The following is a 25,685-nucleotide window of genomic DNA, read 5'->3' as shown; positions in this document are numbered from 1 at the left end:
AGAGTTGGTTGAGAGCGGTATTAGTGCCAGCTTCGCTTTCTGGTGGTAAATAAACGTCTACAAATAATACAGATGAGAACTCTCTTGGTAGATAGTGTCGTCGACAGCTTATCATAAGGTACTCTACCTCAGGCGAGCAATACCTCGAGACTTCTTTAATATTAGACATCGCGCACCAGCTGTTATTGACATAGACACACACCCCCACCCCTGGTTTTACCAGAGGTAGCGTCTCTGTTCCTCCAGGGAAAGGAAAATCCCTGCCAGCTCTACAGTGATGGAAAAAAGTATTTGATCCTTGCAGATTTTGTACATTTGCCCACTGACAAATACATGATCAGTCTATAATTTTAATGGTAGGTTTATTTGAACAGTGAGAGACAGAATAACAACAAAATCCAGGAAAACGCATGTCAAAAATGTTATAAATTGATTTGCATTTTAATGAGGGAAATAAGTATTTGACCCCCTCTCAATCAGAAAGATTTCTTGCTCCCAGATGTCTTTTATACAGGTAACGAGCTGAGATTAGGAACACACTCTTAAAGGGAGTGCTCCTAATCTCAGTTTGTTACCTGTATAAAAGACACCTGTCCACAGAAGCAATCAATCAATCAGATTCCAAACTCTCCACCATGACCAAGACCAAAGAGTTCTCCAAGGATGTCAGGGACAAGATTGTAGACCTACACAAGGCTGGAATGGGCTACAAGACCATCGCCAAGAAGCTTGGTGAGAAGGTGACAACAGTTGGTGCGATTATTTGCAAATAGAAGAAACACAAAAGAACTATCAATCTCCCTCGGACTGGGGCTCCATGCAAGATCTCACCTCATGGAGTTGCAATCATCATGAGAACGGTGAGGAATCAGCCCAGAACTACACTGGAGGATCTTGTCAATGATCTCAAGGCAGCTGGGACCATAGTCACCAAGAAAACAATTGGTAACACACTATGCCATGAAGGACTGAAATCCTGCAGCGGCCGCAAGGTCCCCCTGCTCAAGAAAGCACATATATATGCCCATCTGAAGTTTGCCAATGAACATCTGAATGATTCAGAGGACAACTGGGTGAAAGTGTTGTGGTCAGATGAGACCAAAATGGAGCTCTTTGGCATCAACTCAACTTGCCGTGTTTGGAGGAGGAGGAATGCTGCTTATGGCCCCAAGAACACCATCCCCACTGTCAAACATGGAGGTGGAAACATTATGCTTTGGGGGTGTTTTTCTGCTAAAGGGACAGGACAACTTCACTGTATCAAAGGGATGATGGACAGGGCCATGTACCGTCAAATCTTGGGTGAGAACCTCCTTCCCTCAGCCAGTGCATTGAAAATGGGTCGTGGATGGGTATTCCCACATGACAATGACCCAAAACACACGGTCAAGGCAACAAAAGAGTGGCTCAAGAAGAAGCACATTAAGGTCCTGGAGTGGCCTAGTCAGTCTCCAGACCTTAATCCCATAGAAAATCTGTGGAGGGAACTGAAGGTTCGAGTTGCCAAATGTCAGCCTCGAAACCTTAATGACTTGGAGAAGATCTGCAAAGAGGAGTGGGACAAAATCCCTCCTGAGATGTGTGCAAACCTGGTGGTCAACTACAAGAAACGTCTGACCTCTGTGATTGCCAACAAGGGTTTTGCCACCAAGTACTATGTCATGTTTTGCAGAGGGGTCAAATACTTATTTCCCTCATTAAAATGCAAATCAATTGATAACATTTTTGACATGTGTTTTTCTGTATTTTTTTTGTTATTCTGTCTCTCACTGTTCAAATAAACCTACCATTCAAATTATAGACAGATTATTTATTTGTCGGTGGGCAAATGTACAAAATCAGCCGGGGATCAAATACTTTTTTCCCTCACTGTATATTGTCAGTTTCTTCGTTCAGCTACGTCTATGTGAAACATGAGATGTTTGTTTTTAATGTCCCGTTGGTAGGATAAACTTTAATAGTAGGTCATCAATTTTATTTTCTAACATTTGCACGTTAGCAAGGAGAATGGAAGGCATTGGGAGTTTACTCGCTTGCCTCAGAGTTCTCAGAAGGATCCCCGATGTGCGTCTCCTTTTCCGCCCTCTTTTCTTCACACAAAAGGCGTGGATCTGGGCCTGTTCCAGTGAAAGCAGGACATCCTTCTCGTCAGACTCGTTAAAGGAAAAGGTTTATTCCAGTCCGCGGTGAGTAATCGCTGTTCTGATGTCCAGACGTTATTTTCGGACATAAGAGACGGTAGCAGCAACATTATGTACACAATAAGTAAAAAAATAATTCACAATTGGTTGGGAGAGTGTAAAACGTCAGCTATGTTCTTCAGCGCCATCTTTTCTTATCGGGACAATTACAAGTTACTTGTTTACGCCTTGCCATCTAAAACGTGTGTGTGTGTGTGTGTGTCCAGTGCTGACCTTTGCCATCTGTGCCCTACAGGCCCTGCCAGCCCAGCCAACCCTGAGGAGTGTGTCATGGAGAAGATGAAGAGGTTTAAGCGGCGTCTGTCTCTAACGCTGCGCTCCAGCCACACCATAGACGAGTCTCTGTCTGAACTGGCCGAGCAGATGACCATCGAGGACGGCGGCAACAAGGACAGCGGTCAGTAGGCGTGTGTGTGTGTGTGTGTGTGTGTGTGAGTATTAGATATTATATTAGTAAACAAACAGAACACACACACACACACACGTCTACTGTGCTCTGTGCAAGTCCCAGTGATAAGAGACTGATGATGTTACTATTCTGAATTGACTCTTGACTGAATGCCAGTAGAGAAGGATACAGCCAGCCAGTGGACACACACACTAGGGCCCTTTGGTCACCCCGAGGATACAGTTGAAATGTTTGATGTAGCTGGCAGCCAATGGTATCCTTTCTTGCCATCTGAAGTGATTAGAGTGAGACAGAGGGAACGGGGTGAGAGACATCGAGAGGGGAAATTGACACACAGGGAGAGCGAGCAGCAGTGTGAGTGATTGTGTCCTAGAGAGTAGCTCTTTATGTCCTTATGTAACAACAGAAGCAGCCTGGTGAGATGAAACGCCTACTGGGACACACACACACACAACGCAGGGGGACGGCAGGTGACGCTGCCACAATGTTTGTGGAAAAGAAATCACACAGAAAAGGAAAACACTTTCACAAACATACTGCAACATCCCAAAATGTCTGAAGCTAACATCCTCTGGCCTACTTTAGGTTACTGGGACACACACACACACAACGCAGGGGGACGGCATAAGTGTTCTTTTCGGCTGTTTTTATATAAAACAAGGAAGCTGTTTACTGAATTCTGCTCAACAGAAGACAACAGTACATGAACTACTTGTACAATGACTGATTGATTCATTGGTAGATTGCGTGATGAATCGGATGGACGGATAGATAGATGGGCAGATTGATTGACATATTGTTTCTCCTTGCAGAGCCGATCGTGCGTAATGGGCGACCGCCCTCCTCCCACAGCATGCACTCGTTCCTGCACCAGTACACCGGGTCCTTCAAGAAGCCCCCCCTCCGCAGACCACACAGTGTCATCGGAGGAAGCCTGGGCTCCTTCATGACCTTCCCCAGCAACGGCAGCCGCCTCGGTGAGTTACACAGAGAGAGAAACAAACAGACTCTGAGATGCACAAGAACATATACACTAACGACACACATGCTTGCACAAACACTCATATGCATGCGCGCACATATTTACTCATTTAATTTGTATTTTATTTTACCTTTATTTAACTAGGCAAGTCAGTTAAGAACAAATTCTTACTTTCAATGATGGCAGATTTGTACCTTGGCAGCTTTGAACTGGCAACCTTCCGGTTACTAGTCCAACACTAACCACTAGGCTACTCTAATGACACACCCACTAGCAGCACCACTATAAGCAACCTGTTCTCCTTCATGGTCATGCCACCCGGTCGTCACCCGGGCTGCCAAGGTGAGTTGCCGTGGAGATGGGCATACTCGTGCCTGTGCACCAGGAAGTGACAGAGAAAGAGCAGATGGCGACAGAGGACAAACAGGAAGTTAGTCATAGCCCCTGAGAGTTCCATCCTGACATGGTCATGGTGTGACTTTTCATCACACACAACACCAGACTCGTCTGTCTCTCCATCTTTATCTCCAATCTTCCTCTCAATTATGTGTTTTTGCATGAGTCAACTGTTCTCATTCTACACTGTGTGCTTGTGCGGGTGTATATTTGCATCTAAAAGTTTGATTTTTGTGTGATTTCATACATTTGTGTGTGTCTGCGGACAAATGTTTTCCCTGCATTTTCTCTGAGCCATCACCATGACGATAGCTGTTCTCTGGTCTCCAGGGTGAGCCAACTATTTTGGTCCTGCGGTCTTGTCTATAAGTTGTCATGAGGAGTGACACCTCAGACTGAACTGTGTCCCAGTTAGTTACATGGGTTTGGGGATATTGGCGGGGGGGAACAGACAATCAGGCATGTGTATCTGGGACAAGATGGAACTAGATTAGTACACACTGTCATGTACCGGTTTACCTCAAAGAACAGAGGGAGAGAGGGAGAAATAGGACCAAAGAGAGTGGAGTTGGAATGAAAGGAGGGGTATTTGGTAGGCAGAGAAGGAGACGGCTGGAGAGAGAAGCAGAAAGGAGGGAGATGACAGTAGTGCGGTGTGCTGGATGATATGGGATGGTATGATGACAGGCTGCTGGGTTGGAGGTGTTGACAGAGAGAATATATGCCACACTCAGATACAGCTACTCATTAGCACACTGTGCGTGTGTGTGTTCATTAGTTCACCCCCCCACACACACACACACTACACACCATGTTCTTGACCAGAGGCAGAGTTGGTTAGTGTTTCATCTTTGGCCTATGGGGTGAGAGAGAGAGAGGTGGGGGGGGGCTGCAGGATAATAAAAGAAGGGAACTTGAGAGAGACGGTGAGGTTGTAGGATCAGGACCAGGCCATAAACTGTAACTGTTGACAGAATGAGATAAAGCACTCCTCTCTCTGTCTCTAAGTTATTCTCTCATATTCTTAAACCGAGGCTACTGAGTCTGAGTCTTTCTAATGACTGCCTTGCTTGATTCACCAATTACTTTGCAGACAGAGTTCAGTGTGTCAAATCGGAGGGCATGTTGTCCGGTCCTCTGGCAGTCTCTATGGGGGTGCCACAGGGTTCAGTTCTCGGGCCGACTCTTTTCTCTGTATATATCAATGATGTTGCTCTTGCTGCGGGCGATTCCCTGATTCACCTCTACGCAGACGACACCATTCTGTATACTTCTGGCCTTTCCTTGGACACTGTGCTATCTAACCTCCAAACGAGCTTCAATGTCATACAACACTCCTTCCGTGGCCTCCAACTGCTCTTAAACACTAGTAAAACTAAATGCATGCTTTTCAACCGTTCGCTGCCTGCACCCGCACGCCCGACTACCATCACCACCCTGGATGGTTCCGACCTAGAATATGTGGACATCTATAAGTACCTAGGTGTCTGGCTAGACTGTAAACTCTCCTTCCAGACTTATATCAAACATCTTCAATCTAAAAATCAAATCTAGAGTCAGCTTTCTATTCCGCAACAAAGCCTCCTTCACTCACGCCGCCAAACTTACCCTAGTAAAACTGACTATCCTACCGATCCTCGACTTCGGCGATGTCATCTACAAAATAGCTTCCAATACTCTACTCAGCAACCTGGATGCAGTTTATCACAGTGCCATCCGTTTTGTTACTAAAGCACCTTATACCACCCACCACTGTGACCTGTATGCTCTCGTCGGCTGGTCCTCGCTACATATTCGTCGCCAGACCCACTGGCTCCAGGTCATCTACAAGTCCATGCTAGGTAAAGCTCCGCCTTATCTCAGTTCACTGGTCACGATGGCAACACCCACCCGTAGCACGCGCTCCAGCAGGTGTATCTCACTGATTATCCCTAAAGCCAACACCTCATTTGGCCGCCTTTCCTTCCAGTTCTCTGCTGCCTGTGACTGAAACGAATTGCAAAAATCGCTGAAGTTGGAGACTTTTATCTCCCTCACCAACTTTAAACATCTGCTATCTGAGCAGCTAACCGATGGCTGCAGCTGTACATAGTCTATCGGTAAATAGCCCACCCAATTTACCTACCTCATCCCCATACTGTTTTTAGTTATTTACTTTTCTGCTCTTTTGGACACCAGTATATCTTCCTGCACATGACCATCTGATCATTTATCACTCCAGTGTTAATCTGCAAAATTGTAATTATTCGCCTACCTACTCATGCCTTTTGCACACAATGAATGTAGACTCTTTTTTTTCCTACTGTGTTATTGACTTGTTAATTGTTTACTCCATGTGTAACTCTGTGTTGTCTGTTCACACTGCTATGCTTTATCTTGGCCAGGTTGCAGTTGTAAATGAGAACTTGTTCTCAACTAGCCTACCTGGTTTAAATAAAGGTGAAATAAATAAAAATAAAATAACTGCAGACTACTGACTCAGATTGACACAAGCTATAGCAAATCCATGCCATGTTTATCTCATAGAAGATCACGAGTGTCATTTGCCAGGCAAAATGTTGAAATTGAGCAAGTTCAGCTTCTAAACTGTAACTCTTTCTCCTCTTCCTCTCCTCCTCCCAAGACATCGTCCATGAGAACCTGAAGATGGGCTCAGACGGGGAGAGTGACCAGGCGTCTGGGACGTCGTCGGACGAGGTGCAGTCGCCCACTGGGGTGTGTCTGAGGAACAGGGTGCAACGACGCATCTCCATGGAGGTACACCCTCCCACCACCACCCCCTGTCTCTACAGAAGGGAACTACACCGCTCCCGGCTCCCCATCTCTGTCTTCCCCTCCGCTCTTTCTCTGTTGGTGTGGTGGGGATGAGAGATAAGCAGGGAACACTTAAGAGGCTTTCACTGTCTGACTCTGAATGCTGATATGAAACCTGTACCAGTGAGGAAGAGGGTGGGGGGGGGGGCGAGAAAGGAAGATGGAGAAAGATGAGGGTTGATGGCAGACAGGGTGGAAAGTAGGAGCTGGTTCAGGCCACAAACAGACGACTGACTAATGGAATGTTGTCATGTGACAGTAATCTGCGGCACGCTTGGCCTCTGACTGCTGACATTCCAGACGATCCCCTGCCACATAGCTGGTCAACAATCATGAGAGTAACCTCGGATGGAGAGAGACTGCTCCACATAGCTCAGTGAGAACCTGGGGTTTAAAGAGGGACTGTCTTTAAAAAGATACGAATCCCGCTGAAAACGTACTGATGTGGCATCAGTATGAATTCGAAACAGTTATTCTAGTGTCAGAATTTACTACAAAGTGTAAATAGGATCATTTTGGTCATAACGTTAGTCTCATCCGTGCTTCACAACGGGTAAATGAAGGTTGAGTTTTAATTTAACGATGTCCATTTGCCCACTAACATGGGGTGAACAGCTGCGGTGATTGCTCTCTATCCACTCGCATAAACAATGACAGACCTGCCCAGCAGTTCCGGCTTTGTTTACGTAAGACAGTGCATCGCGCACTTTTTTACTTGAAAAATACTGCACCAAACACTTTGGTTAGATGTAAATTTGTGTAACTAAAACATCATCGGCAACAACTTTAATCATAACTCAATAAATCTGTAATGAATTATTTTATATTCATTTTGGGGATTTTGAGGAAGTTTAATTCCGCGTCTACAGTGTCTCATGGGGGACAAACACCTCCAATACTGAAATCTTGTTTTTCTAATAAGCAACAGAAAACACACGTGCCAATCGGCGTATGTTCAGTCGCTCTTTAAGCTTGGGGATGTTTTTGCTTTCGTCTCTGTGACTCGTTTTTGCTTTTTTCTGTATGTGTAAGCTGTGTTCTTTTTGCTATTGTCTATGTGAGTGAATGCTGTGAAGTATGACTTAGTTCCTGGTGTCCCATGGACTATTAGAATTTCTACTATATATTTAGTGCAGGGTTCATGCTTGTCTCACTGGTTCTGTTTACGGAGTTCCTATAGAATCACTGGAAGGAATGCTGTTTCCTTAGCCTGGTGACATTCTGCCACCTGGTGGTCAGTCTGGAGAAGTGTAAACAGTACTTGACTACCTGAATATCGGTATTATGGTATTACACACACGCACACACACACACACACACACACACACACACACACACACACACACACACACACACACACACACGGATTTACCTATTTCTCCTTGATGCCAAGTGTTTATTTTAATAGTCTGAGCGGAGGCACAAGAGGTGCTTGACCTTTATAGATGGGAATCATCAGATATCTGAATAATCTCACACACACACACGTCATCTCGGTTACTACATCTAACCAGATTCACACAAACACTCATGTGGGTACATATCATTCGGCCCATTTTCTCCCCCCTTTAAAGCGGTGTGTTTATGGGGTTAGTTGGCTGTAACAATACACTTCATATCACAAGCTATAGCGAGAACATGATGCTCTCTTTTGATCTCTTTCTCTGGGGGGGAGATGGCAGGCGGTACACAAGTGTTGCGTGATATCCATGGTGGGTGTGTGTCATTAGTGTTTGAAAGATGCTTGTTTGCTTATCTATGTTGTTTTTGTCACTTGTTTTGTGTCGAGTGTGCGATGCCATGTTTTCTCTTCAATAATGATTTTCATTCTTCTATTCTTCTGTCTCTTTCTGGAGTGAGTGGGAGGGGAGAGTAATTTCTAGGACAAAGTGTGTGGGTGTAGTCATGGAGCTTTCTGCTGTCTACATGTCTCACACACAGACAGACGCAGTATTCGATAGGACACATGATATATGTGTATGTTACGCCTCTAACCCAATTGTTTGTGTGTGTGTGTGTAGGACCTGAACAAGCGTCTGTCTCTGCCTGCTGACATCCGTATCCCTGACGGTTACCTGGAGAAGCTGCAGCTGAGCAGCCCTACCTTCGACCAGCCCCTCAGCCGACTCTCACGCAGGGCCTCACTGGTACGTGTGTGTGTGTGTGTGTGTGTGTGTGTGTGTGTGTGTGTGAGTGAGTGATTGAAGGAATATAACATTATTGCGGTACAGTGTTCAGGTACCGCCCTGCTTTCTGGCAACAGACATGAGGTTGAATTGGACTGTGTATGTAATTTTGTGTAGTGAATGAAGAAGAAACTGTACAAACGTCATTCAACACAGAAAAGAAGACAAACAACATGGAAGATGATCTCTTTATTTGTGTTTTTCAGTCAGAGATTGGTTTTGGGAAGCTGGAGACCTACATCAAACTGGACAAACTGGGAGAGGTCAGAGAACACACAAATATACTCCTATAAAATCAGAAAACATGCTTTTCACAAGAAAGTTATTTTGTTTTGAGTCCGGTCATAACCAGTTAGTTTTTCTATAGGGGACCTATGCTACAGTATTTAAGGGCCGCAGTAAGCTGACTGACAACCTGGTGGCGCTAAAGGAGATCCGGCTGGAGCACGAAGAGGGCGCACCCTGCACCGCCATCAGAGAAGGTGAGTCTATACCTCTCTGCCTTTCCTCTATCACTTTATCCCTGCTTCTCTTCCACTCTCTCATCCTCCCATTACTGATTTCAATGCTACATTCTATCTTTTATTTTTTATCACTCTTAGCTCTTTCTCATTCACTATTGTTTTTTTTAATGTATTTTTTATTTGACCTTTATTTAACTAGGCAAGTCAGTTAAGAACAAATTCTTATTTTCAATGACGGCCTAGGAACAGTGGGTTAACTGCCTTGTTCAGGGGCAGAACGACAGAGTTTTACCTTGTGAGCTCGGGGATTCGATCTTGCAACCTTTCGGTTACTAGTCCAACCCTCTAACCACTAGGCTACCTGCCGCCCATTGTTCCTTCTCTAGCTCTCCCTCATCCCTCTCTTTCCTTCCCTCTCTCCAGTGTCGTTACTGAAGGACCTGAAACATGCCAACATCGTGACCTTACATGACATTGTCCACACAGACAAGAGCCTGACGCTGGTCTTCGAGTACCTGGTAAGAATCACTAAATTGCTCACACTTCATGCTGGTCTTTGTAGTCAAATATCTGCCCCAATTATCTGAGGAGTTTATTGTCTTAAGTATGCTGTTGTATATGTACTTCTTGTCCTGTCTGACTGACTGCTGTCCTCACTTCCTGTGCAGGATAAAGACCTGAAGCAGTACATGGATGACTGTGGGAACATCATGAGTATGCACAACGTCAAGGTGCGTATGACCAAGACGAATGACCTAGCACTCACTACACTGTACTGTAAGTCACTTTAGATAAAAACCCTTGCATAATAGTGGTTGACATTGCACGTGTTGTTTGTGCGGTTCTAGATCTTCTTGTTCCAGATTTTGCGGGGGTTGGCGTACTGCCACAAGCGGAAGGTTCTCCACAGAGACCTAAAGCCCCAGAACCTGCTCATCAACGAGAGAGGGGAACTCAAACTGGCTGACTTCGGTCTGGCGCGGGCGAAGTCTGTCCCCACTAAGACGTACTCCAACGAGGTGGTGACTCTGTGGTACCGGCCACCTGACGTCCTGCTAGGCTCCTCCGAGTACTCCACACAGATTGACATGTGGTAAGAACACTACATCCTAACAACCTAGGCAAAGGGTAAGCAAACCCTACTCTGGAGGTCCGGAGGACTGCTGTTTGTCTCTTCTACCTGATAATGAATTGCACCCACCTGGTGTCCCAGGGCTAAATCAGTCCCTTATTAGAGAGGAAGAATCAAATAAAAAGCAGTGGCTGGCTTTGAGGTCCAGGTTTTAGGGCCCTATATCCTTACACCCTAGCAACCACAACCACTTCATTCAATGTATTTTACACATATACATTTTGATTAAGTGCTATGCGTCCTAACTCCTTCATCCTACTCCCTAGCCTCTATTTTCGTGTGTGTGTGAACAAGCTGTGTAATTATCTCTCTCTCTCTCTCTCTCTCTCTCTGTGTGTAGGGGTGTGGGGTGTATATTTTATGAGATGGCTGCAGGTCGGCCCCTGTTTCCTGGCTCCACCGTAGAGGACGAGCTCCACCTCATATTCAGACTGCTGGGTGAGGACAGAGTACAGCCTGATTCGGATGTTACAGCCTAACTAACCCACTGACCTAGCGCCGCCTAGTGTCTGCTACAGGGACGAACACACTAACACAACCACAGAACTCTCTAAATAAGCAGGAGAGTCCCCAGACATGCTGCTGATGATGGGGACATTATTTGAGCGTTAACTAAACGTTGATAGAGCGTTATTTGAAGACTGTCCCCTCTCTCTCTTATTTCTCCAGGCACGCCATCAGAGGACAGCTGGCCAGGGATATCTGGCGTCGAGGAATTCAAATCCTACAACTTCCCCAAATACAAACCTCAGCCGTTCATCAACCATGCGCCCAGGTACCGTGTGTGCGCGTGCATCCATGAGTGTGTTTGAGTGCACACGTTTCTGTGTGGGTTTGTGAATGCGTATATGTGAGTGTGTTTAGTCAGTACATGAGGCAGGAAGTCCTGTGGAACTTTAGTAAAGCAACTCTCCACTTCCTTCCTTCCCATCAGTCACCACTGACTGACATTAAACCCTGTGATTCTCTCTCCCTCCTTTTTAGGTTGGACACAGAAGGCATTGAGCTGGTGTTATCATTCCTGAAAGTGAGTTTCTCTGGCTACATTTTCCACACACTGTGTAACCTACGCAGTTATACTCTGAACCACTGGCATGCAGTACTGATAATGAACAACAGGGGGTGCAGTGGTCACTTCTGCCTTACTGATTCAGTTTCAGTTGTTGCTGTAATGTCAGTGTGTTAACTGTTGGTCTCCCTTCTCTCCAGTATGAGTCCAAGAAGAGGATCTCAGCAGATGAAGCTATGAAGCAGGCCTACTTCAAGAGCCTGGGGACACAGGTCCACACACTGCATGAGAGTGAGTCTCTAAACGTGGGGATGGTCTTGTCCTCTGAATGGCCTGGAGATACACTCACACATAATTACAACCCTCTCTCTCTCTCAGGTATATCAATATTCACTCTGAAGGATATCCAACTGCAGAGAGACCCTGGCTATCGGAACTCCTCACACCTAGAGTCAGGTGTGTAAAATACACATGCACCTCTTCTTACCTGGAGCTGTATAACTGTTATGACAGACATGCAACTCTCTCCCTCTTTCTTATCCACTCCATCTCTCCAGGCAACAGCAAGAACAGAAGACAGAGCATGCTCTTCTAGACGTTCTGCTCCCGGGCGCTCCAGGGTGGAGCTGGTTCCTGTTGCTCTAGTAACCGACTCTCGCTTGGGATGAGAATGAACAGGACAGAGCCCCCTCTCGCATGAGCCCCTCACCCCCGGAGAGACCCCCTCACCCCCATAGAGCGAGTGAGTCTGGAGTTGATTGGGGAGGGAGAGATGAACTACGTTTATTTATTTGAAGATATGGAAGGGGGGTAGGGGGTATATTTTGCTGCTAAACTACTACTGTCTGTATTTAACACGCAGTTTGTGTATATGATTATGTGAACTCCGACACCATGCACAACCGACCAGTCGCTAAGGTTACTATGGTTATTATGATTCCACTGATGACCTCGATGTCGTTTATCATAGCTGTTACTTTTGCTGTTGTGCATGTCATTGTGTTCAGAGATTGAATGCCTTTTTAGCATTTTTTTCTCAAGTACTTTCTCAAGCTTCCTCTGATGGCAGTGTGACTGAAGTGAGACCAGACCAGTCTAGACTGGGAGAGAGGGACTGGGAGTGTCTGGTCCTCAACTGGAAATCTTTCATCTGAACTGGATCATTTCCCAGCCTCCCTCTCATTCTCCTTGACCTAGAACGTTTCAGGAGCCAGGCGGGGGTTAGGAAGGGGTCAAAATGGGGTTGAGATGGGGTCCAGTCGTCAGGAGAGCACAACGACCCTCAGTCTTTTAGCCAACGAATGGGACCACAGCAGAAGGTGGAGTTTGACTCCCCAGGACATTTCCGGTTTCCCTCACCGCTTGTCATGGCAACAGGAAAGCGGCGATTAGGGAGGAGAGAAACACTGAAACGCCGCAGGAAGTAATGTGACCTCCCGAAGGAACCCATCGGTCTCTCCCTTCTGTGTCCCCTACCCCCCAGGATGGTCTTGACTAAAGTTATTGTATGCAAGTTCTTAATTTTCTCTTCTTGCCTTTTTGGAGGTCTACAATACCGGCTGTTTTTGTGCATCATCAATAACTGTTAGCAGTTACTAGTTTTTTGAATGTCTCTACTCTGTAGCTGGCCATGGGAGTGGGGATGTACCATGATTTCAGGGCAATACTAGGATGACTGGTGCTTTAAAATGGCTGACTTGATTTGACAGTATTAAGAGATGTTGTTTTCTATGTTAGACCTTTTGACCTCTCCTTGTGAATAATACAGTGTCGTGTGGCATGTCAAGGAGAAGAAATACTTGTTGTTTCAGTCTGCATTGGACCACTCGTCTCTCTTTCCAGCATTTGTACACATTTCAAATTGAAATTTTAAATAGACTTAAGCCGCTGTGTGTGTTTAACTGACAGTGTTGTATATTAATATTGTCATACTGTACTTTTTCAAGTTTAAAAATGACCTGAGTGTGTGTGCATCTGACATGGAATGCCAGCTGTGGTAACTCAACCTCTCTGGGACACTGACAGTTGGTGGTCCTGTACCTCTTTTTACTGGAACTATTTATTTCTCATAATCACAGTAAAAATGTGTCTGTTTGCTAAATACATTTGGTCTTTATTGTGGTTTTCTGGGTGAAATTGCAGTAGCTGATGACACACACACCAGATAAAATGAGTTGTATAGCAGTCAATGCTTCATGTTTATTTAAAACTGTAAGTCATTTTTACTTGACTCTCGAACAGCAAAACAAATGGCAAATCATTATGAGAATACATTTGTATCAATTCCTTTATAAAAAAAAAAGTTAACAAAGCTGTTACAAATTAAGCTTTTGTTTAATATTGAACTGGAATTTCGTCTATAAAAAAAAAAGAAGCTTGAAAATAAAACATTTCCATAACTCTTACGTTTGAGAAGGCACAGCCGGTAGAAGGTAATAATGCTTAGTGTAATGCATTACAAAACCATAGAAAAACACTTAGCCAGAACAATTACAACCAGGTTCACAGCCTCCGGTGAACATATCAACCACTATACAATGATATAAAGCTTTATAACCACACCCTGTCTCTTATAAAGCGTTATAACCATACGCCAGACAAGGTACAATACATGGAACAGCATTCTGAAGAGGATAAATATGGGATAACTTTATTTTTTTCCAAGATGGATGAGATGAGTAAGTAAAAAAACAAAAAACCTGTTTCAACAAAACTAAAGAAGATGTATCTTCAAGTCAATGATATTGACACAGTTAAAGGCTGATCCAGTAGGTTTGCAGCAGTGTCCTGATATTTGCTGGCTTAACCTGATTTGGGGGTGCAAGATTTGAACTTGTGTGGACTGGGCCTATTTGTTCGGGTCGGGCCTGATTTTAAGCCTGTTTTGGTCCAGTTGGTAGTAGAGTCCAGTAGAGTATGGTACTGTCCTCCAGGAAGATCAGGACTTGTGTGGGCTGTGGGAGAGCAGTAGGGGGGAGGAGGTGTCCAGGCTGGACAAGGGGACTGGGATGGGCCCATTCAGCAGGGTGGGGAACTACAGACAGATGGACAAGACCGGTGAGATCCACTGTCAGGTAGGAAATGGCACACAATAAAAATGATGCACCCCATATTATAGTGAGGTGAAGTACATTCATCTCTATCCCCAGTATAGTGTTATACATGTGTACTATTACTGCTAATGATCATTTTCTTTATAAAGAACTCTAGCCAAAACTCTGGAGAGGCTGATGACTGGGTTTAAGAATTCCCTAAAATGGTGGCTGAGGTATTTTAACGCCCATTCCTTCTGACGATGGGAGGAGAGGCACTTCCTGATGTTGGAGTGGGTGGGGCTCCTGACCCCCCCCCCCCCCGAGCAGGAAGCTGCCCCCCACCCCACCCCTGTCCTCACCAGAAAGGAAACATCTGTAGCTTATTTTGAAACCCATGCACACGGTGAATCACACACACACTTAAGTACAATCACAGTGAACCGCTCACACACACAACTAAATAGCGGTGGTGTCATGTGACTCTTGTTGTTGTTGTTGAGAAAATGAGGCTGTTTGGGGGAATCTTCTGTCTTAGCAAGGGTTGCAAAATTCAGGGAACTTTCAAAACATTCTGTTTTTCCAGAAGTCCTGGATGGAGGACTACAGATTTACTGCTTATTCCCTCTTGGATCTGGGATCCTACAATCGGGATTTGGGGAAACCAGGGAATTTATTTAAGGTTCCCGGAATTTTGCAACCCAAGTCGTAGCTCAAACTTCTAACTCAGACTGTCAGCATTCACTATCCCTCCTTTTTATTACCAGTTCGAGTGGAGCCCTTTCCCTCTCGGCTCAGCATGAACAAGCAAATACTAAACTGTCCTCCCCTAACCCTTTGTCACCCATCCCACAACCTTCCTCTCTGTCCCTCCCTCCCTCTCTCCTCAACTTCCATCAGTCTTCACTCCAAGTGGTGTCATTCTTACTTTCTCCTCTCTCTTTATTCTCTTTTAGAGAGAGAGTGTATGGGTGTCACCTGGAATAGGGGTCCATGGCCCTGCATGCGAGCGGGGCTCAGGGATCCTCCGGGACTCAGACTGCTCCAGAAATGGATACTGGACAGCAGGGGACTGGGGGTGAGGATGAGACCTGAGGGAGTCTAGAGGGGGAGAACAAAGAGTTTATGGAAAGAGTGTGAGATGTCAATTTGTTAAATATTCTGTTGGTGTTTTTATTGGTGATCTGTAAAATGATCTAGCCGAGTATGAACACACAACAGCAGAGGTTTAATTTCTCCCTGTGGTTATTCAGTCCTGCTGCGCTGGCACTGTTTGTTTTAGTAAAACACTGGAACTAGGAGGGGAGAGAGGGCTTCATACCCTGCTTTGGGGGAGACTGGGGGAGTGAATTCAAGGCTGACTTGGGGAACTCTTGAGGTCACAGAACTTGGAAAACTAGGTTTGAGCTGAGAAGCTACATATGACATCAATTCCTCCCTATCGCTCTCTCTCCCTGACTTAATTTCTCTGTTAAACGGGGGTTGTGTTTATGTGGGTAAGGAATGATGTATGCTATTTTAATGTGTTGTTTTGTTGTGGCCCAATAAAGAGGAGTTGTAGATTCTCTCTCCCTCTCTCTGTATCCGTGGTATTAAAACAGCCCTTACCTTACTTCAAGAGATTTAGGAACATATGGCTTCACTTAGACCTCCCCACCCTCCCTTCTCTCTCCCTTCCCTTCTTTGCACTCTCTCAACTTACCTCTCTCCCTCCCTCTCTCCTCCTTACGAGTCTTGCTCCCCACCCTAACCCTCTTTTCCGCTTACCTCTTTCACTCATTCCCTCATTTCCTCTCTCCGTCTCTCCTCAATAACTCTTTTTTAACTCTCCTCCCTCCCTCTCCTCACCCTACCCTGCTTCATGGTAAGGAAAGGACAGACCGTTCCAGAGAGACTCAGGGATAAGTCCAGATAAGTCATGTATTTTCCCCCAATATCATTACACACATAAATCAGCACGTACACACACAGAGGGCAAGGGTGGAGCGAGTGTATGCGTTTGGGTTCAGGGCTAACCTGGGAAAAGATTGTGAGTGAGGGTGGTGCTGACCTGTGCAGTGAAGAAGGCTGGTGTTAGGGACCCAGAAGGCAGCGCAGGACTGTTGAGGGCAATAGATCCGATGTCATTGGCTGTCAGGAGCAGGGAGGGTGCAGATATCTCCAGGCCTTTTGGCTTCCTGGTTTTTGGCGGGACGCTATTGGCTAAGCCCCTCTTCTCTGGCGTGGGTGTGACCTGGCCACGGTCTCTGTGACCAGACGATAGGTTAAGGGGTTGAGCACTCTGCTCTGATTCATCAGTCTCAGGGGCGGGGCTCCGTGCCCTCCAGAGTGCGTGGGTGGGGCTATGTGATGGGGAGGAGGAGCAGGATGAGGAGTAGGCTAGCCTTGGGGAAGGTTTGGACAAATAATAGCCCTCGTTTGAGGAAGGGGGCGGGGATGAAGGCAGAGACACCACCGGCAGTGCCCCGTCCTTATGGCTGCGGTTCTGAACAAAGCGAATCACTGTGCCACTGTCGTCATGGTGATCATGTCGAGGCTCCACCTTGATTGGCCGGAGCAGATCAGGGGGGCGGAGGAGGTCCTGGGGATGCTGGAGGGAGCTGACGGTAAAGGAGGAGTAGAGGCCTGAGTGGAGGTACTCATTCCTCCCTGGGGGGCCACCCCTCATCCCCTCCTCATCCCCCTCCCCCTCTGACAGGGCCCCACCAGTCTCATCACACCCCCGCACACCCATCTCCACCACCGCGGGGTCCATCTTCAGGATCTCCGGAAAGGACACAAATTTGTACACAAACTTCTGGCCAATCACCTTCTTGATGATGTTCTGGCGAAGAGGGGAGGAGTTGAAGCGTCATATGTTATACAGTAATAACAGTGTAATGTTAACATGCATGCCATGATATATGGTGGTTTGACCTGTAGAATTGGTACAGACATGTTTAATGCGGTGTTGATTTGGTATTTATGAGGATCCCCATTAGCCACTGCAAAAGCATCAGCTACTCTTCCTGGGGTCCACATGAAACATGACATAATAGATAGTACAGAACATTATTAGTTAAGGACTGAAATACATATCAGTACATTAACACAATATCTAGGTCTAATACATAATACAGTGCAAATTACAATACAACATATTTAAAATGGCTGTGTCTTGTCATAGTCCCTTTTGTGCAGTAAGGTGTCATTTCTTCTTCTTTTTTTACTGGGTTTCGTGCTTGTTTGTGTTACCTGGGGTGGCAGAGAGTTCCATCTAGTCATGGCTCTATCTAATACTGTGTGTTTCCCAGCCTCTGTTCTGGACCTGGGGACTGTGAAGAGACCTCTGGTTGCATGTCTTGTGTTGTACTTCTGAGTGTCTGAACTGTGTGACAACTGCTTGAGCAGTTCGGTACCTTCAACATATCAATACCTCGCACAAAGACCAATAGTGATGCAGTCAATCTCTCCTCAACTTCCCCTCTGCGCACATTCAAGTGTTATACATGCTGCCTTGTTCTGGACCATCTGCAATTGACCTATGTCCTGCTTTGCTGCCCATGACCACACAGCTGGGCAGTAGTCCAGGTGCGACAAAGCTAGGGCCTGTAGGACCTGTCTGGTCGACTGAGAAGTCAGAGCAACGCCCTATCATGGACAGACCTCTTCCCATTTTAGCAACCATTGAGTCTATATGTTTTGACAATGACAGTTTGCTATCTAGGGTTACACCCAGCAGTTTAGTCTCTTCAACTTGCTCAATTGCCACATTACTTAATAAGATATCTAAATTAGGTTTCTCACTGAGCAAGTGATTTGTCCCAAAAATTATGCTTTTTGTTTTTGAAATATTTAGCAACAGCCTATTGCTAAAACTGACTGGATCTCTATGTTAAGTGTCTCAGTTATTTATTTGACTGTTGTAGCTAGAGGTCGACCGATTATGGTTTTTCAACGCCGATACCGATTATTGGAGGCCCAAAAAAAGGCGCTAACCGATTAAATCGGACGATTTAAAAAAAAAAAAAAAATAAAAATTTAAAAAACAATTACAACAATACTGACTATTTTAACTTATCAATAAAAATCAATTTAGCCTCAAATAATGAAACATGTTTGGTTTAAATAATGCAAAAACAAAGTGTTGGAGAAGAAAGTAAAAGTGCAATATGTGCCATGTAAAAAAGCTAACGTTTAAGTTCCTTGCTCAGAACATATGAAAGCTGGTGGTTCCTTTTAACATGAGACTTCAATATTTCAAGGTAAGAGGTTTTAGGTTGTAGTTAATATAGTATTTATAGGACTATTTCTCTCTATACCATTTGTATTTCATATACCTTTGACTATTGTATGTTCTTACTTTAGTTTTGCCAGTGTAACAGTATAGCTTCCACACAACGACAACAGCCACTCCCGAAGCATCGTTACCCATCGCTCCTTGCAGAGCAAGGGGAACAACTACTCCAAGTCTCAGAGCGAGTGACGTCACCGATTGAAACGCTATTAGCGCGCACCCCACTAACTAGCTGAGTTGATAGGGCCTGAAGTCATAAACAGCTAAATGCTTGAAGCATTGCGAAGAGGTGCTGGCAAAATGCATGAAAGTGCTGTTTGAATGAATGCGTACGAGCCGGCTGCTGCCTACCATCGCTTAGTCAGACTGCTCTACCAAATATCAAATCATAGACTTAATTATAACATAACACACAGAAATACAAGCCTTTGGTCATTAATATGGTCGAATCCTGAAACTATAATTTAGAAAACAAAACGTTTATTCTTTCAGTGAAATACGGAACCGTTTCGTATTTTATCTAACGTGTGGCATCCCTAAGTCTAAATATTGCTGTTACATTGTACAAACTTCAATGTTATGTCACAATTACGTAAAATTCTGGCAAATTAGTTCGCAACGAGCCAGGCGGCCCAAACTGTTGCATATACCCTGACTCTGCGTGCAAGGAACGCAAGAGAAGTGACACAATTTCACGTGGTTAATATTGCCTGCTAACCTGGATTTCTTTTAGCTAAATATGCAGGTTTAAAAATATATACTTCTGTGTATTGATTTTAAGAAAGGCATTGGTGGTTATGGTTAGGTACAGTCATGCAACGATTGTGCTTTATTCGCAAATGCGCTTTTGTTAAATCATCCCCCGTTTGGCGAAGTTGACTGTCTTTGTTAGGAAGAAATAGTCTTCACACAGTTCTCAACGAGCCAGGTGGCCCAAGCTGCTGCATATACCCTGACTCTGTTGCAAGAGAAGTGACACAATTTACCTAGTTAAAAGAAATTCATGTTAGCAGGCAATATTAACTAAATATTGATTTTAAGAAAGGCATTGATGTTTATGGTTAGGTACACGTTGGAGCAAAGACAGTCCTTTTTCGCGAATGCGCACTGCATCGATTATATGCAACGCAGGACACGCTAGATAAACTATGAATATCATCAACCATGTGTTGTTAACTAGTTATTATGATTGATTGTCTTTTATAAGAAGTTTAATGCTAGCTAGCAAGTTACCTTGGCTTCTTACTGCATTCGCGTAACAGGCAGGCTACTCGTGGAGTGCAATGAGAGGCAGGTAGTTAGCGCGTCGGACTAGTTACCTGTAAGGTTGCAAGATTGAATCCCCGAGCTGACAAGGTAAAAATCTGTTGTTCTGCCCCTGAACAAGGCAGTTAATCCACTGTTCCTAGGCCATCATTGAAAATAAGAATGTGTTCTTAACTACTTGCCTAGTTGAAAAGGTGTAAAAAATACAAATAATTGTTTTGTTTTTTAAATCGGACAAATCGGTGTCCAAAAATACCTATTTCGATTTATGAAAACTTGAAACCGGCCCTAATTAAATGGGCCATTCGGATTAATCAGTCAACCTCTAGTTGTAGCCGACGTGTATGCTGTTGATGTCAGCGTACATAGACACACAGGCATTAGTCAAGGTCAGTGGAAGGTAATTTGTAAAAATAGAAAACAATGGCCTTAGCCGGCTGCCCTGCGGTATACCACACAACTGAATTTGCATGAGAGAGGCTTCCATTAACAAAGACCCTCTGTGTTCTATTAGATAGGTAACTCTCAATCCATAATAAGGCAGAGGATGCAAATAAAACCTACATTTTTTAGCAATAGGTTATGATCAATGACATTAAAAGATGCACTGAAGTCTAACAAAGCAACCCAATCTTCTTACTATCAATTACTTTCAGCCAACCATCAGTCATTTGTGTCCATGTAGAGTGCCCATCACTGTAAGCATGCTGAAAGTCTTTTTCAGCAAAATATTTGATCAAATGTTTTTCCAAAAGTTTGCTAAGCACATGTAACAAGCTGATTGTTTAGCTGTTTGAATAATTAGAGGGTCCTGCTATTCTTGGGTAGCATAATGACCTTTATCTCCCTCCATGTCTGAGGGCACACTGTCTTCCAGACTGAAATTGAAGATGTGGCAAACTAGTCAATGTATTCCGCAACCAACCTCAGCAGTTTACCATCCAGGTTGTCAGTACCAGGTGGTTTGTCCTTATTTATAGATAGCAACCATTTTTCACCCTTCCACACAGAATTTGTGGAACTCAAAACTACAGTGCTGCTTGCCTTTTCATTATTTGGTCCATTATGCATGAATAGGAAGACTCAGCATTTGTTGTTTGGATGTCATACCTAAGTTTGTTAATCTTGTCAACAACAACAAATATTAGTGGTTGGCAATATCAAAGGGTTTTGTGATGAACAAGCCATCTGCCTTAATGAAGGATGAAGCCGAGATTTGCTTTTTTGCATCAAATATCATTAAAGTTCTCCAGAGCGTTTTACTATCATTCTTTTGTATAATTTATCTTAGTTCCATAGTATAGTTTCTTTTTCATTTTGTTTAGTTACATGATTTCTCAATTTACTGTATGTTTGTGAAGGGTTTATACCATGTTGGTGTCCCTGGTCATCCGTGTTGTACCTGGTCATCCATACCAGCAGGTGTGTGTTTGGTGTTTGTGTAGTGCCAATGTAATCTATGGGATGTACCTTGTCAACCGTACCAGCAGGTGTTTGTGTCGTGCCAATGTAATCTATGGGATGTACCTTGTCAACCGTACCAGCAGGTGTTTGTGTCGTGCCAATGTAATCTATGGGATGTACCTTGTCAACCGTACCAGCAGGTGTTTGTGTCGTGCCAATGTAATCTATGGGAGGTGTACCTTGTCATAGTAATAACGCAGGGCGCGGCTCAGCTTGTCATAGTTCATGTTGGTCTTGTTCTTCCTCAGGCCCCACAGCTTGGCCACCTCTTCTGACTTGAGAAGTTTAAACTCCCCGTCGTCAGACGTCCAGCAGATCAGGTGCTTGTGGCTCTGGTCCAATAACAGCTGCAGCAGGAACTGCCACAATGTGATGGCACTCTCCATGACTGGAGAGGGAGGGAGAAAGAATGAGGGGTCAACACCGTCAGTTACACTTGCACGGCATGTAAATCGACGAACACACATTCTAACCCTCAAGTACAAAAGCCTCCCCCCATGTCCCGCCCCCAACCAAGAAGGCATTTCCTGCACCATAAAAGCCTACCCATAAAGACACAAAACACACCAACAACACATTTAGATCATCACTACAGCAGACTGAGTCATAGTATTTCGCTACTCCTGGCATCATGTGCCAGATCCGGTGCCAACCAATGTACTGTCTATAAACATATGTATGCCTATGAGGCGAAGTGCCAGCCAGCGACATCATACATCTCATATTACAATATGTTGAAGTGGGGAATAAAAGCCATTACTGCATATGTAATGAGACACACCAGGGGCTATGTAGAAGTTTCACTCGCTGGAGCGCTTGGCTGGCTGCCCAAATGATAAGAAGACGGGTCAACACAGCAGCTCTTTGTGAATGAGGGGCTGCCTGGCAGCTTTAGTACATCAGACATGTCAGAGAAGCTTGTCCACTCAAACTCTATGCCACTCCACTAACACGCATGCACACTCAGTTACTTGCACTCACTCATACGCTGTGCTTTGACTGCGTGCTTCGTAGTAGTAATTATGTTTCATTATAGGTCAAAATAAAGAGTTCAAGTGTGTGTGCTTGTGTCAGAGTTCAGAGACTTGGTGCTGCCAACTATGGCCAGACGGGTGGAGCTAGGGATGTTTCCGTGGTGATAAAAGAGGACGTGGTCAGTGCCCCTCTGCCAAGACAGGCCACAGCCCAACGACACTATTTACCTTGACTTCACTGTCCGTCTGTCTCTCACTCCACACAGACAACTTTCTGTGCATCTCTCTCTCTCTCTCACTCACACACATGCCCCAGACACAAGCTTGTCTGTTTGAAAATACCGAACAGAGAATCCTGCTTTCCCTCCTCCTCCATCCCTCTCTCCACCTTCATCCCTCTCAGTGGGAGAGCGACCATCCAGGAGAGGAAAAAGGTGAATACCCACTCTTGTCTCTGTTTCCTGAGGAGGTCTCCTGTGTGTGTGTGTGTGTGCATGTTTTTGTGTATGGTAGGGATGTGTGGGTGTGTATGTCTATAGTGTGTCTGATGGGAGACCATAAAGCTGTCTAAATGAGGACTTCCTCTCATTCTGCTACAGGGCGTCTTCCCGGGGAAAGGCCAGTCCCAACTCAAAGGTAGGAATTCCTGTCACCGGGAACCATCGGAAACACAGAGACCTCACAGATGAGACAAATGGACAGGTTTCCTCCTCGCCTCGCTCTGGTACAGCAACACACAACACCCATTTCCTATTCCACAACAACATATGGAGAATGCATTGCATGCATGTATGTACTCTGGGTCTCCCCCAGGACATGCTGTGGCATGATGTATGAGGGATCTAGTCTGATGTTCCATAGTGACCAGGGTTAACTAGCCAAGCTCAGAGACAAAACAGCAGGATCTGTTCATTTGGGGACATCCGTAGCAATAGTAAGGAAACATGCAACTCTGCATTGCCTGATAAACACGGGATTGGAGCAATTAAAAATACTGTCATCATAGATTTACATCTGTTTTATTGCAGCATTGAACATGTCCATGTTATTTATTTGTACTGTGGGATGATAGGCCCACAACTGAGTGTCTCTCCACCTGGACAGGTACACACACTCTACATGTCGCTTCTGATAGGGATGATTTATTTTGTTGATAGGGAGTTTCTAGTATCTTATACCAGTGCTATGACACAGAGAGAGAAATTATACAGCTGGTCCTCTGGATATGCTTCTCCAGTATCGACCAAATGGAAACCCGTTATGAGCTCTCTGTGTGGGGGGAATAACTTAACCATGACTAAATGTGCTCTCTTCCTGCGCACTACCAATGGAAAAACCAACTAGCTACGCGTTCCTGTCGCTAGCACGTACTGTACGACCAACAATGACTTCATGAGACGTCATAGGCTATATAATGCCTCTGGTCGCTGTATCGTACCAAACGCCGTATATAGACGCTCTGGAGTATGGGTTATCATCCGTGGAACGCCGGGCTCGGGTTTGTGCAGAGCCATCCGTGTTGGAGAGCCTGGAACACTCAAACGGCTCTTTGTTTGCCCCATGACTCATTTTCAAGATGTTGTCTGCTGCCAGTTTCAATCCGGAAGCGCATGGCAATTAGTCTGTAGAGTCCAGACAAACCAGAAAGTCTACTAGAGTTGTTAAAGGGCCATGAGCCCATTTTCACACCAACAGCTAATTGGAGTTGCCAAATGCATCACAAACAATAAATTGCGCGAGAAAAGCAGACTAGAGCACCGTGACAGACCCGAGCGATTTGAGTTTGACATCCAATGTGTGAATAACGGAGTAGCCCAATGTTAGCAAACATCAAAACGAAAATAAACGTAACTTTTTATGGCGTACTTTTATGAATAGAAGGAAACACATATCTTTTACGCAAATGTATACATGTGTGCCAAGATAGCGTAACAAATCGCGGATATACTACCAGCATCTATCGACTGTCGTCCCCTAAATTCCAAGTTCATTGTGATGACATGAGTTATATCATATTTCCAAACTATATTTTATGGTACAGAGTTCACTTCTAAGTCATCATCACTCAAACCCAGTGACTATCCTGGTTTAATAAAGTGAATATGAATATCATAGATAAGCATGCCTCCACATACCCTGGTGTTGGACGTCTGCTTTCCTTCTGTATATGTTTTTAAAGAGAATTCCGTATAATGCGCTGGTTTTCCATTCTGATGCCGTCTGAGCTGCGGGACTCGAGACTGTAAGGGGATCCGGAGGTTTTTTTCTTCTACAGAGCAGGAAGTCGGAGCGCGCAGACAGAGAGCCGGCTCACTTCCTCTCGCGCATTATTCCCCAGGCTTTCGGCCGTCTGTGTAAACACGCTTTTCCTCCTCTTTGCGCCCGCGCGCACACACACAGTCATATTGTAATTACTGTACTTACTGGCCCAACTGACGTCACCTTCTTGGCCAGCAGCTGGAGGCGTTCGTGTTCCTTCCTCCACACACACACTCTGACTGCTCTCTCTCTCTCTCTGTGTGTGTGTGTATGGTGAGATGGAGAATTTTAAGGATACCCTACTTCTTGAAATTGAATGCAACAACTAGCCCCTTTCAATAATTTGATGTCAATGAGATTTCACACACACACAGACAGAGAGAGAGAGAGCAGTCAGAGTGTGGATCTTACATGGATCTGATTAAATCCTGGCCTTAGTGGAATAAAGTGATGTGATTATGTTTGTGTTAATGAGAAAATGCAATAAGTAGACTTATGTGTGCACGTGAGTTTGTGTGTGTTGGGAGTGGATCCACTTTTCCGGTTTCATGCATGGATTTCCTCTCACTGACAGGAAACCGTAGCTCACAAAACATATACAGTCACATAGGTCAGTAGCCTACAAATGGCAGGCCTTAGGGGTCCTGACCCGCCCTACTGTATTTTACCTCCTTGCCCAAATTTAAATATTGAAATATGAATAAGAATTTATTTGACCTAGGCGCACCCTGACAGAAAGATGCATCAATCTCAGAAAAAGCATCTGAGCAAGTTAAACTAAACAGTTTGTAACCAAAAAATTATAGTATTATATATTATTT

The 25,685-nt window shown here is 44.8% G+C and overlaps 2 protein-coding genes across 3 annotated transcripts in view; one reads left to right on the top strand and one right to left on the bottom strand.

Moving 5' to 3' along the window:
* LOC135514878 (cyclin-dependent kinase 17) overlaps positions 1 to 13,698 on the top strand; it is a 39,798-nt gene extending 26,100 nt beyond the window's left edge. Inside the window, exons 2-17 of one of the 2 annotated variants that reach the window (XM_064938553.1) lie at positions 2,104 to 2,186; positions 2,437 to 2,598; positions 3,423 to 3,587; positions 6,612 to 6,745; positions 8,824 to 8,949; positions 9,195 to 9,251; positions 9,356 to 9,470; positions 9,876 to 9,970; positions 10,121 to 10,183; positions 10,301 to 10,545; positions 10,925 to 11,022; positions 11,254 to 11,359; positions 11,569 to 11,611; positions 11,794 to 11,884; positions 11,972 to 12,049; positions 12,151 to 13,698. In XM_064938553.1, coding sequence (XP_064794625.1) covers positions 2,472 to 2,598; positions 3,423 to 3,587; positions 6,612 to 6,745; positions 8,824 to 8,949; positions 9,195 to 9,251; positions 9,356 to 9,470; positions 9,876 to 9,970; positions 10,121 to 10,183; positions 10,301 to 10,545; positions 10,925 to 11,022; positions 11,254 to 11,359; positions 11,569 to 11,611; positions 11,794 to 11,884; positions 11,972 to 12,049; positions 12,151 to 12,188 — 1,581 coding nt within the window. In that variant the 5' untranslated portion in view covers positions 2,104 to 2,186; positions 2,437 to 2,471 and the 3' untranslated portion in view covers positions 12,189 to 13,698. The remainder of the gene's footprint in view (positions 1 to 2,103; positions 2,187 to 2,436; positions 2,599 to 3,422; positions 3,588 to 6,611; positions 6,746 to 8,823; positions 8,950 to 9,194; positions 9,252 to 9,355; positions 9,471 to 9,875; positions 9,971 to 10,120; positions 10,184 to 10,300; positions 10,546 to 10,924; positions 11,023 to 11,253; positions 11,360 to 11,568; positions 11,612 to 11,793; positions 11,885 to 11,971; positions 12,050 to 12,150) is intronic. The other variant, XM_064938551.1, reaches the window with a different exon arrangement.
* A 65-nt stretch (positions 13,699 to 13,763) lies between these two features.
* On the bottom strand, positions 13,764 to 25,058 carry LOC135514879 (ETS domain-containing protein Elk-3-like). The gene is made up of 5 exons (XM_064938554.1): positions 24,741 to 25,058; positions 21,811 to 22,019; positions 16,676 to 17,449; positions 15,604 to 15,726; positions 13,764 to 14,627 (listed from the first exon to the last, which is right to left on the bottom strand). Exons 2-5 carry the CDS (start codon positions 22,015 to 22,017, stop codon positions 14,532 to 14,534), a joined length of 1,200 nt encoding a protein of 399 aa, XP_064794626.1. The 5' UTR covers positions 22,018 to 22,019; positions 24,741 to 25,058; the 3' UTR covers positions 13,764 to 14,531.
* Between the last annotated feature and the right edge of the window lie 627 nt (positions 25,059 to 25,685).

This window comes from Oncorhynchus masou, chromosome 26, assembly GCF_036934945.1.
Source record: "Oncorhynchus masou masou isolate Uvic2021 chromosome 26, UVic_Omas_1.1, whole genome shotgun sequence".
Taxonomy (NCBI): Eukaryota; Metazoa; Chordata; class Actinopteri; order Salmoniformes; family Salmonidae; genus Oncorhynchus; species Oncorhynchus masou.
The sequence above is the reverse complement of the archived record's forward strand: the minus strand, read 5'-3'. Positions and strand labels throughout refer to the sequence as shown.